The 13,806-nt window shown below is 38.5% G+C and overlaps 1 protein-coding gene across 1 annotated transcript in view; it reads left to right on the forward strand.

Moving 5' to 3' along the window:
• Window positions 1–13,806, forward strand: part of LOC139939385 (TGF-beta receptor type-1-like) — a 45,366-nt gene that overhangs the window by 5,863 nt on the left and 25,697 nt on the right. The window contains exon 2 of the mRNA XM_071935212.1: window positions 7,685–7,803. Within this exon, the coding sequence (XP_071791313.1) occupies window positions 7,685–7,803 (119 nt within the window). The remainder of the gene's footprint in view (window positions 1–7,684; window positions 7,804–13,806) is intronic.

A 13,806-nucleotide genomic window follows, 5' to 3' on the forward strand; every position in this document is an offset into this window, starting at 1 on the left:
ATTGATGTACAATGTTGATCGAACCTGTCAAATTCAGAACATTTATTACATGTACCATGCAAATGTACAGGACACTGCTATTATGTATGCTGCTTTAGCAGTGGAATTTTATTTGACAGTAAAATTGCGCATTCCACCCTGCTCGCCATGTGCAGAGATGTGCCTGCCACACAGCATTTAGGATGCACAGATCACTGTACGTACATTCTGAGGTGATCATGAGTTGACCTCCTTAACCTTACTACATAATAGTCTGCACAAAGCAAACACTACTAGCAAGCTAGGCTAGACATGTTCCTCTCCCATGTGACTAGACTTACTTATAAATATACTTGTCTGGAACTGTTGAAGACTCTATTTTACATCATGCACAGACATGTAACTAGATTCACCAGCCACAAACTAAGCTGCAGTTCAGAAGAGTCCATAGTTAAAGAGCCAATAAAGGATGATCTCAATATTTCAACTAGTACCCTTTTATGGCCAAATAGACATCGTAGATACCAGTAATAACCATTTTACTCTCAAAATTTACATTTAGTAACGAATAACTCGAGTAAAAAATGTACCCGGCCACGTGGCTTTTTCAGCCAAGAGTTAAAAACGGCTTATCTATTATAATGACCTCTTGACGCCAGAGACGATATTCCCCTAATTGGGTGTGAACACAGTTCTCCAGCTTTGGCAAACTGAGGGCGCTATTTTCCACACCAAAGAGCCGTACAGTAGAAAAAATTATTTTAACCATGTTTTAACGTGAGGATAAGAGACTCGTTATATTTTTTTTATGTTTCCTATTGACTCCAGCTATTAGAAAATTGTAATATCTATATATTTGAGATCATCCTTTATTGGCTGTTTAAAAAATTTTAATTTTTTTTCTTACCCATCTACCCATCCCAAATTTTTATTTTTGAATATTGAACGTTTTTTTAGTTAATAATCTAGGCTATACACTGAAGAACAAAAGAGTGCCACTAATGAACTAGGTATTTTAGATCAAAGGTCTCCAACATCAGTAATTTTCTTGGCTGTTCCTGGCCGCCAGGAAAATCTAAAATACCTAGTTCATTAAAGGAACACGTTGCCTGGGGTCGGTCGAGTTGGTCTTTGTAAAGCGCTATGAACCGTTTGTTATAAAATCGGTATGGTTAGAAAGATGTTAAAATAGAATACAATGATCTACACAGATATGCCTCGAAATTGCGTGGTTTTCGTTTTACTTCGTCGACAAACATGGTCGGCCATTTATGGGGGTCAAAAATTTGACTCCCATAAATGGCCGACCGTGTTAGTTCGCGACGTAAGATGAAAAGCGTTCAATTTCGACTGATACTTGTGTGGATCATTATATTCTACATTCAAAAGATCTTTCTAACCATATGCATTTCATGACAAATGGTTTCAAACGCTTTTCATAGACAAACTCGTCCGATCCAAGGCAACGTGTTCCATTAAGATGATCTAAAATACCTAGTTCATTAGTGACACTACTTTGTTCTTCAGTGTACAGCCTAGATTATTAACTAAAAAAACGTTCAATATTCAAAAATAAAAATTTGGGATGGGTAGATGGGTAAGAACAAAATTAAAACTTGTTAAACAGCCAATAAAGGATGATCTCAAATATATAGATATTGCAGTTTTCTAATGGCCAACATTTTAAAAACGTTTTACTTCCATGTAGGTTCGTCAGGAATGAAAGTGACTATCGTACCCAGCTGGGTGTTCTTTCTTTCTTCAAATTATTTGTTGATATACTATTTATAGATATTTTGGTTTTTTTTTTTTCAAATAAAAAAAAGGAATTTTGATTTTCAGTTATTTCTTTTGATCCATCTGTTAACAATTACAAAAGATTTTTTTATTTTGTTTTTAAATTTACAATTCAAAATTTTAAATGCTCATTGTGTCAAACTCAAAGATCATGAAGGGAAAACTAATTTTGATGGTACTAACAGCTTATGCTCACGCAGGCCTGGAATTTCATCTTTGAGAGGGCAAGGCCATTTTCATTTTGAAAAGGGCACTTCCATTGGAAAACCTTAAAGTCTGTGGGAATTTTTGAAAGGGCACCAAGGCCAAGACAAGGGCAATGGAGGCCATGGCCTCCGTGGCCTCCGTGAAATTCCAGGCCTGCTCACGAATGCAAGTCAAATTTTACCTTTAAAAAGTCAGCAATTTACTGTCTAGGCTCACAATGTAGATTATAAAATCTGTTGGTCTCTCCATTGTTATCAATGTTCAAGGTTGTAATGTAATAATATGAGGCTTTCTACTAGCATGCCCAAACAAAGACATTGACAAAATGGGGAGACCGTCAACATAGGGCTTGATAGCTCTGTTGGTTGAGTACTTGCGCGTTAATCCTATGGTCGTTGGTTCAAATCCCACTCTAGTGAATTTTCCGTTGTTCAACCCCAAAGTAACTATTTGGTACTCAATGTGTACATATGTAGACATCTTAGATTGTTGTAATTAGTATAATTCGAGAAAGACTCTGCTAGGGTCGAAACATCAGGCCATTAACTATTTTTTGCATTTACACTCTCGGTCCATTTGGTTGGTAAGTTGTTTGCAACAGCTGATTCTATTTTCTCTAGTATAATAACCGATAACTGTGAGTTAAAGGATTTGGGTACCTTTTCAAAATGTTCATAGATTTACATTAAACTGACAGGGTTTGAAGATAATGATAGTAGAAAGCTTCCCTTCAAATTTTACTTACTGAGGTGCTGTAGTTTTTGAGAAATGAGTAAAACAATGTCATGAAAATACGTTTGTAAATGATTAGAATAATTTTCGTCTCATGAGACGAAAATTATTTTCATGACATTGTTTTACTCATTTCCCAAAAAACTACAGCACCTCAGCACGTAATATTTTCAGGGAAGCTTTCTACTATCATTATCTTCAAACTGTGTAAGTTTAGTGTAAATCTGTGGACATTGTGTTTTTGTCCTACAAAAGTTACATAGACCCTTTAATTGTACCAAAAAAATCATAAAATGTATGAATCGAGTTGACAATCAAGATCTTAAAATGAATGTGCAAGTCATGCTCATGTTCCCAGGGTTCTCCACCCATGGTTAAATTTTTGTCTGGGCGCTAAACCAATCCTGCACTATCATAAAATTGCGCAAACCATTCCTGCACTGTTGTCAAATTGGGCATTAAAGTCACCTGGCAATATAATTTTTTTTCTTTCAAACATTAGAGTATATGCTTACGAACAATAAAAACAATTTTTTTAGTAATTGTTTGTCACGATTTATATGTTAAAAAAATATATAAAGTTGTTTGGGGGGGCTGACTCCGCCTACCCCTTTTGTGACGTCAATTGAGGCAGACTTTGCCTGCACTGCGTATAGTAAACACACGTGCAAAGTACATGTACGTCCAAGTCGTGAGTTGGTACATTACAAAAAGTGTTTTTCTGCATTCAGCAGCAATACACCTGGTCGGCATTGCTGGAAAAAAACAAAAAATTTTTTTTTTTGAAACGTATAAACTCACGACTTGGTGTGTACATGTACTTTGAAATTGTGTTTACTCTACGCATTACAGGCAAAGTCTGCCTCGATTGACGTCACAAACAGCGCCCTCTCGGGTCGGGTCTACTCTTGAATTTGTAAATAACATAAGAACTGATTGTTTAAAACCTTAGTTAACTGTTTATTCACACTCCACTCATCAAAACACATATATTAGTGACAAAAGCTTTATTTTGAAAAAATACCTCTTCCAGGTGACTTTAATTCATGCACGATCTTGAAATTGCGCAAATTATTCCATATATCTATCGACATATTGCGCACACTACTCCAGCACTATGGGCAAAATGTGCAAACTATTCATGCCGAATTGATAAGCCGATTGCACAAAATGCAAACCGTAATTGCTTGATTGGCAATTGCACAAACTATAAGAGCAAGATCGACGGATTGCGCAAACATTTTTGTCCAAATCATTTCAGCACGAACATTGTGGAAACAGTTTTGTGCAAATCATTCCTTCACGAACAAAGCCACTTTGTGCACGATCGTTCGAAGAAAAAAAATTGAGTTTCAGATTTGCGTCCGGGTACTTTTTCGATCTCTGATCGGTCTCCTTATACCACGTAAACTTGATTTCAAGTCTGAGATTAAGGTAATTTCTCTGCATCAGCCTCGCAGAATTCCCCTTGAGTATTGCTGCCCCGCTCTAACTCGCTCCAATGCAGGAACCAAGGGTTTCTCAGATAATTTAATGCATGAGACTTGAATGATCGACACCCTGCGCTGACTCTTCACACTGTACATTAAACTGTTATGCCGCTGACATAAATGCAATATCAGACAATGCGTCAGTCCTGGAATTACAATAGACCACGGAACCCGTGGTGGCCTTGGTGCCCCTTAAAGCCATTGGACCCTTTCGGTAAAGAAAAAAAAAAAAAAACGTTCACAGATTTACAAATAACTTACAGGGTTTACAGAAGGTAGTGGTGAAAGACTTCTCTTGAAATATTATTCCATGAAATGCTTTACTTTTTGAGAAAACAGTAAAACAATATCAATTCTCGTTAACGAGAATTACGGATTTATTTTAAACACATGTCATGACAAGGCGAAACGCGCGGATACAAGAGTGGGTTTTCCCGTTATTTTCTCCCAACTCCGATGACCGATTAAGCCCAAATTTTCACAGGTTTGTTATTTGATATAGAAGTTGTGATACACGAAGTGTGGGCCTTGGACAATACTGTTTACCGAAAGGGTCCAATGGCTTTAAAAAGTTCCCCATGGAATGGAAGTGCTACATGTATGTGAAACGAAATTGCATTGTCCTCTCATAGATGAAATCCTAGGCCTGTTAATATGCAGTACTAATGTACTTTCACCTACATGGTTGATAACATTTTTGTATGCTGTACTGATGCCTTGCACAACGCACCTGCGCAAAATGCGCAGGTACCATTTCCAGGAACATGTTCCATTATACAATTAATGGCACGCTGTGACAGCGTTCAACAATGGTTTTGTTATACCTTTGTATAATTGTTATTCCTCTTCTCGAAGTTCTGTTGTCATCTTCAAACATTATTAAGACGGACTATTCATTGTTTAATAAGCAGACGAACAAGAAACAATTCCCTCGAACCCGCGGTTGTTTCGTACAGCGCTGGAAATCGACCAACACTGGGAACGATCAAGGTGATGTAAACCGGTGTACATCACTTTTCATGTTACCCGGCCCGTCAAGCCATGTAACATGCGTTTTTGTTGCGCGTCACGTGATTGGTTCTCGACCAATCAAACTTCACAGTTTGTTACCGAGGTGTAACAATGTCCTATGGTTCAAGAGATTCCCCCCAGACAAATCTGTTTTTTCCCCTAGACAAGCAAGGGTTCTACACTGCATGTAAACAACTTTTTACAAGCTAGCAGATAATCTGCTGAACAAATTGAAAAGTACAAATTTAACTCTTTTGGATTCCGTAATGTCTGGGAAACATGAACACATCTTGACTGTGCACAGTTGTACTAATACGTTGAGTGCATAGAAGTGTACTTAAATTGTCTAGGTCTTCACACTACATTTCTGCACATAAGTGCAGTAACCATTTTGTGAAATATTTACTTACAATGTAGCGTGTAAAGAAAGCATGTCAATTCCTATGAGAGAATTACACTGTGTACTGTACTCATTGGTTGCATTTACTTTTTGTACACCTAAGAAGCAAATATAGGCCCCTTTAGCCCTATTCACAGGGCCAAAATGTAGCCAGGGTCCCTTGCTACAAAATTTACGAGCATGGATTGTCTATTTGTTATCACCATGACTGATTTTGTGAGCTTTCACACTGAAAAGTTAAAAAACTAACAACCCTTGTGCGACATGAGAGTGATATGACGAATTGGTAATCCTGATCACCATAGTTGGACAAGATAGCACCCAGAATAACATGCGCTGTATGGGCATTTTCACCTAGGACGTCATTCAATAAACAAGGGTTCCTTTCACACGATGATGTAGTCCACATCCTTGGTCAAAACTTCTGCTAATGTAAGATTTTGTCGTTGGTCCGGACCTCCGACAAAATGTAGCAATGTTGGACAAGACTTGACATTGACAAGGGACCCTCGGGACACTCCAAAAATTATTGTCCTTTCACACGAGGTGCATTTTGTAAAATCTTACAACCATGCTACAATTTAGCACCTAAGTTAGGATGAGTAACTCGTCCTAACTCGAGATTAGACTAGTCTTAACTCTTTTTGAAATCCACCCCTGGTCCTGTTGGCTAGTCACTGACTATAGCCCTATCCGAATTGACGGCTATGGCTGTTGCTAACTATGTTGCTAAGGACGTCCTATACTTCAACGCATGATGACGCGAAAGTCAAAGCTATAGCCGCCAATTCGGACATGGCCTATGTTAATGGCAAACCCTGTGTACATGCAGCTTACTTCTTCACTGAAAAGCACCCTCCCTTCTTCACTTCACATGGTGTAATAGCCTATTCAGGCCATTCCACTTTCAACGTCTGATGAAAGATGTCAGACAATCATCAGCCCCTAAATCTAGACGGTTCATAATGACTAAATGAGATTGGATTTGCTGCAGGATCATGATGAATTATGGTTGTCCCAGACCTATTATTTACTGACACCGGAAAGAAGGGCTTGGATTAAAGGAGTATGAAAGATACATGTCTGCTTCTTAATTAGGCCAAGTAAAAAAATAACATGTTGCTCGTCTGGACTTTTAAAAAAGTTATTGAGGGAGGTCTTTGTTATTTGTTATTTTCAAATTTGTTGCTAGTTTTTTTTTTCAAGATGGTCGCCATGTCTAGGAGGACCGTCATAACATATAGATATTTCTATTTACAATGTTACAGCCTGAGTTTTTGAAATGTGAGGCGAAAAAAACTATGGAAAGCAATAAATAAAAATAAAAAACAAATGTGACATGCTAATTTGCCTGGTAACCTTATTCTGGTAAGCATATTTTGAGGGAATAGGATCATTAAATATAGGATGCTTTTCCACACTGAACTAGCTAGCTGGCCCCAACCTCATTCCCAAGGGTGATCGATCTCGCCGCACCATTTTTCCCCAGCATGCCTTGCTCGATCATACTGGCCCCAACCTCATTCCCAAGGGTGATCGATCTCGCCGCGTCATTTTTCCCCAGCATGCCTTGCTCGATCATAACCCCTGGAAGTGTAACTCCAAAATATCCAAATATAAGGGATATTACAATAAGCCCTTTGGTTGATCCATTATGTTGGGTGCACTGTGTGTAATAAAAGTCAAAAACGTGGCTTGGCGTTCAGTGTTGCGTGACAAACAAAGTGACACGTACATCTTTATACGCACGCGTTTCGGCGTATAGAGCTTTTTGGAGACGCACGGCGTTTCAAATTTTGTGCGTATATGATAGCCAATCAAAGACACGGATTGGAGTTTCCCTCCCAGGAGTTGGAGACATACGCAGAGCTGGCGTGATACGGCGCGCTGCCCATGGTAGCGATGTTGAGCTGCCCCACTTGAAGTGAATTTTGACTGGTCCTCAGTTGTTGTAATCTGGCATTTGGCCAACGAACCAACGTTTATTAGGGAGAATGCTGCGTTAACATAAATTGATATTTTAATTCTCGTTTGTTGATTATGAATATTGTTGTCTGGTTCTTTGCAGGGAATGTTGGCAGAAAATGTGCATACAATGACAACGGCCATCGCGAGAAGAACGGCACGTGTGTGTTGGAAAACCCCGAGGGGATATGTATTGCCATGAAGATTCGAGATGAAAACCAGGTAAAAAGTTATTTCAAACTGGCTTGAAAAATAAAAATCTTCCTTGTTCTCCCTAGCCTTGCTCAAGGCAGTCGAATTATTCACTCCGAAAAAAGACCGCCGCTGTATAAAAACCCACCCGTATTCACTGTGCATAACATCGCACGACACGATGCCCCCGTACACTATCCGCATGCGGAGGCTGTCAGACGGCCTCCGCATGCGGTTAGTGGTATGAGTGTGGATGACTTGTGTGCACAGTATTCGTACGATGTGACAGTGTGTATACGGGTGGGTCATGCGGTGTGATCGCACGCACCACGGGTGGGTTTACAGCGGCGTCTTTTCGGAGCGAATAATGCGACTGCCTTGAGCAAGGCTATGTTCTCCCTGGGCCTGACCTTTAACTCAGTGTCTTTTATAAAACATTCTTGTAAAAATAAGTTCGTAATAATGTTAAATTTGCATCATGATAAAGAATATTCATTTTTGTTTTACCCATATACACAGTACTTTTGCAAGTTCTGTGAAACAAAAAAGCATATTACTCAGGTGGGATTCGAACCCACGTTTGCAACTCTAGAGCAGTGTCATACATGTAGCATGCCTTCAACCTTTTCCCCTAATCAGGGCTTGAACATTGGGAGGGGGGGGTTCATTTAAACAAACACTACATGTAAGAGAAGATTTATCTCCCGTTTTATGGGTGATACTCGGCACGACTGAACAAATATTTGTTGAGACCCAACTCAACATTTGAACATCATTCTTTTGTTTACTGGCCCAATACTGAAGTCACTGGCCTCGAGTCGGTGCTCCAGTGTAAAATTTGAGCCCTGCTTTTCACATTCAATGCTGCATTTCAAAATGAGTTTGGCAGTGAAACCATTTTTTTTGTTAAGAAGCAAAAACTACCGTAGTAAACTTGGTTACCTTTGAAGTGTGCTGTTTTTATGTAAATCTGAACATGTATTTATTTTTCATTTCCTTGTTCCCTATTTACAAAGTACTGGTCCTAAGTTTAAGTAAATATGATGTGTTTACTCTGTGGAATTAGGTGGGGTTTTAAAATGTTGTTTCCAGCCACGAATCTAAACTTCTGTTCAACTGATAAACAAAAAGAAGAGTATAGGGTTTACTTTATTTAATGATCAATGTATGCTTCTATGTAGTGAACAAATATTCTGATGATGACTGACGCAAGCAACGTATGAATTGTACACCAACATACAGTATTATCTTCCAGTACACGCTAATCCACCAATCAGATGCCCGAACTACTAGGGGGATAAAAACATACTACTTCCTCTGTTTTTATTACACAGTGCGTATTGTGAGTGTCAATGCGTCACGCTCCGTATACGGACAGTGAAAAAATTACATTCTAAACGTTGTTTGCGTGCAAGCTGTGCGTCGCGAAATGACGTTCTGAAATTTTAAACTTTGCGCGTTGCACGTGAGACTGGAAGATAAATTCGTTATCACACGCGCGCTTGTGGAATACGAAAAAATATAGCGCGTCTGCGTCCCTGATAACTTATACTGTTGTGAGTTCACTTTGTAGTAAAAGACGCAACTTATTATTAAGAAATATTAAACACGGACAGAATATTATGTTGGTTCAACTGGTTTGATCTTGGACAAAGGTCTGACAACTTCAGGACCCGAATGAGAACTGACAATCATAATGTTCAGCCCCCCCCCCCCCCAAGGATGTTCATAGTGCTGTATCTTAAATATAAAAGAGCTTTATTGAGAAAAACACATTAATTGGTTGTGCAATTTACAGTGGTCGGTATCAATGTTGGCTTCTGGCCAACTGATTTTTTTTGGGACTAATAACAGTGCGAGTACCCGGTCTTCCCTGCGTGGTAATGACCGGGTTGGTGGCTGGCGCTGTTAACGGACCGAGCCGGAGGCAAGGTCCGTTAACAGCGCCAGCCACCAACCAAGGTGATTTAGTGGCCACTTATTTGCTATTTTCCAAAGCCGGTCTTTATACCACCGTTAACACTCCCACACGTGACGGGGTTTTGACCAATCAGAGACTTGAAACCGTCCAAGGTATTTATTAATGTATAATACATTGCCATATGTTTCTTTACTCCTGGTCCTTTCTCTATGCTCTACCACAGTGCATTGACCCATTATCGTTTTTAAAGACAAAAAAATCATCATTGAACATTAACATTGAACATGATAACATGACCTCATGCACACAATCTCGGGGAAATTGCAGACAATCTTCCGATAGAGAAAAACCTTGTATAAAAAAATTCATGTTATTAAGTCTCTTGATAACATTCTAGACTTCATTATCAGAGGGAAAAGTCACACGATGTATTCAGGCCTTGAATTAATCTATGGCAGTTGACACCCACAGCAATAAGCCTTTTTTGAGGTATGGTGGACGTGATACGCGCAACACACGCGGCGACTGATGCCACGCTCACCATGAACGCTGGTGGTCAATAGGTTTTTTGTGTAAACGCCGCGTTGTCTAAAAAAATGCGCACTTCACTGAATAACACATATATTCTATTTCTATTGTCAATACGAACAAATTTACCCAAACCTTATGTTGTAACATTTTGTCCGCCATATCTCAAGTTGCCGTGGTGCACTGTGCTTTTGCTGTGGTGCCCTTTGCAAAGTACCTATACAAAGTACACTTTCCTCTTGTAGATGTATGCCCTTTACAGGAGGGAAATTGCCATGCCCCATCAAGAGTGAAGTACAAGGCCTGCAAATTTGCATTCTTTAAAGGATTTGGGTACTTTTTATAACACAAAACACAATGTCCACAGATTTATATTAATTTTACACCGATTGAAGATAATGATAGTGGAAAGCTTGTTACCTAAAAATATTACTTGCTGTAGTGGTAGTTTTTTGAGAAATGAGTAAAACAATGTTATGAAAATACATTTACGTGCTGAACTAATTTTCCTCTCATGAGATGGAAATAAGTTTCGTGACTTGTTTTACTCATTTCTCAAAAACTACAACACCTCAGCTTGCTACCATCATTATCTTCAAACTGTGGAGTTTAATGTAAATCTAATGACATTGTGTTTTGTGTCCTAACAAAAAGTACCTAGACCCTTAAGTTTGGCACAGACAATTTAAAATAGAAGAACGTCTCACAACACTTTAAAATGCATCTTGATGTGTGAATAGATTATTTACATGACTGTCGTATGATAATGTTGGTCTTGCAGGTTAATGGTATGTTGACCCAATTGTGTTTACATTACCATGCTAGATGATTCATTTTTAAAAGGCCCCTGGCAAAAAGGTCATCAAGAATGGAGATAGCTTTTGATCGTTTTCACAACAGTTACACTCAATTATGTCGATGCTGAAGGTGAATTGAAAAGTATGAGCAGGTCGTACCCCTTTTGATTTTTGATTGCAAAAACCAGCCGAAAAAAACCCAAGTCAAACAAAAATACCATTAAATTTTGTTTTGAATGCGGGCTGCCATCTTATTTATGATTCGCTGCTGATGATTGTGGGAAGTCAGGGCAAGCCTATTTATAAGTTATCCCGAGTTATAAATTCAGGGCCTGAAATTTGGATTTTACATCAGCATTTTCATTGAATGTGGACAAAAGTTAAAAAGAAAAAAGAGAAGAAAAAAAACCTGTAAAAATACGTACAATTATATGGAATATGTACCAGTCTGTTATTAGACCTTCAATGACTCTTTTGCTTAAAGCCATTAGACACTTACGGTAAACAGTATTGTCCAAGTCCCACACTTCGTGTATCACAACTTATATATAAAATAACAAACCTGTGAAAATTTAGGCTCAGGAGAAAATAGCGGGAAAACCCACCCTTGTTTCCGCACGTTTCGCCATGTCATGACATGTGTTTAAAGTAAACATGTAATTCTCGATATCGAGAATTGATAAGTGTGTTAAAGGAACACGTTGCCTTGGATCGGACGAGTTGGTCAAAACAAAAGCGTTTGTAACCGTTTTGTATATAATGCATATGGTTGGAAAGATGTTTTAAAAGTAGAATACAATGATCCACACAAGTTTGCCTCGAAATTGCGTGGTTTTTTCTTCTACTGTGCGAACTAACATGGTCGGCCATTTATGGGAGTCAAAATTTTGACCCCCATAAATGGCCAACGTGTTAGTCGACGAGGTTAAAGGAAAACTGTGCAATTTCGAGGCATGTTCATGTGGATCATGGTATTCTACTTTTACAACATCTTTCTACCCATACGCATTTTAATAAAAAACGGTTACAACGCTTTTCAAAGACCAACTCGACCGATCCAAGGCAACGTGTTCCTTTAATGTTTTCTCAAAAAGTAAATCATTTCATGGAATAATATTTCAAGAGAAGTCTTTCACCATTACCTTCTGTAAACCCTGTAAGTTATTTGTAAATCTGTGATTTTTTCTTTCTGTTGTCCTCTTTTTTATTCATTTATTTTCAGATACTGAAATCAAATTATATACAGCAATTTGTCCTACATTTTATTCAGTTGGGCGAACTTAGCACGCATTAAATGGAATGGTAGTGAGTCTTTGTTACTTGGCATGCTACAATGTACTGTGAGTACAATGTGGAAAAGATCCTTTGAATATTAGGATAATGGTTAGAAAAAAATCGCCATGAAGGTTTATGTTAATATCTTGTAATTAACTAATTGCAACCAATTACAATGTAGTTCTTTCATAGGTTTTCATTCATTGTTTGTCTATTATTAGTTTTGATGTTGGAATAAATTGCTGACAATTGCATCGCTCTACTACAAAATGAGACTAAACAAAAATATAACCAGGTCACAGGAAAGGAGTGTCTTAAATCCTAATTAGTGTGTGTCCTGAATGGAAAGATCAAGGGATTAAAGGTCACATCGGGATTGACCTAAAGTGATTGACCTTTACAGCTGAGTGACTATTTGGTGTGGTTGAGACAAGAATAGAAGTAGAAGCAGGCCTGGCATTACACTGAGGCCACAGGGGCTGCCCATCCTTGCCCTGGTCTTGGCCTTGGTGCACCTCTAAAACATTTCCATACCCTTAGATATTTTCTAATTGAGGTGCCCTTTGCAAAATGAAAATTACCTGCTCTCCCAAGAATGAAATTCCAGGCCTGGGTAGGTGCAGTGAACTCTTAAAGGAACACGTTGCCTTGGATCGGTTGAGTTGGTCTATAAAAAAGGTTTGTAACCATTTGTTATAAAATGCATATGGTTAGAAAGATGTTGTAAAAGTAGAATACAATGATCCACACAAACATGCCTTGAAATTGCACAGTTTTCCTTTTACCTCGTCGACTAGTATGGTCGGCCATTTATGGGAGTCAACATTTTTTACTCCCATAAATGGCCGACCATGTTAGTTTGCAAAGTAAAAAGAAAACCACGCAATTTCGAGGCAAATTTGTGTGGATCATTGTATTCTACTTTTAAAACATATTTCCAATCATATGCATTTTATAACAAACGGTTACAAACGCTTTTTATAGACCAACTCGTCTTTAATGTATTGTTGTATCGCAGTGGTGTGAACCTGTCAAAGTCACACAATTTAGTAATTTGATCGGCCATTTCTTACTTAAATGATACGGTGTTAGTGTGTGTTCCGGTCCTGGTCGTAATTCTTATGTCCTACTTTAGTAGGGGTATAAACGGGTACCTGCGTGGGTAGAGGTTAATGTATGTATGAAAAAGCCTTTGGAGCGTTCTGGTTGCCCAGGCCCGAGGGAGCTGAGAAAGATTAAAAGGAATGTTGTTGGCCAAATGACCAGTGCACTAAATGTAAAGCGCATTGAGACGGTTATTGTGAAATGCGCTATATAAGAAATAGCTATTATTGAAATCTTAATCACTCATTTGATGGTTGATGCATACTAAATTGTAAGTGAGCTTTTAAGTGCCCGCCCTTTGGGTGAATTTCTTGTGGGTGAATTTCTGGTGGGTTCACACATTATTTATACATCCTGTAAGAGTACAATGTGATCGGCCATGTCTAGAATTTCATTCTAATGTCACTT

Source organism: Asterias amurensis, chromosome 7 (genome assembly GCF_032118995.1).
Source record: "Asterias amurensis chromosome 7, ASM3211899v1".
Classification (NCBI taxonomy): Eukaryota; Metazoa; Echinodermata; class Asteroidea; order Forcipulatida; family Asteriidae; genus Asterias; species Asterias amurensis.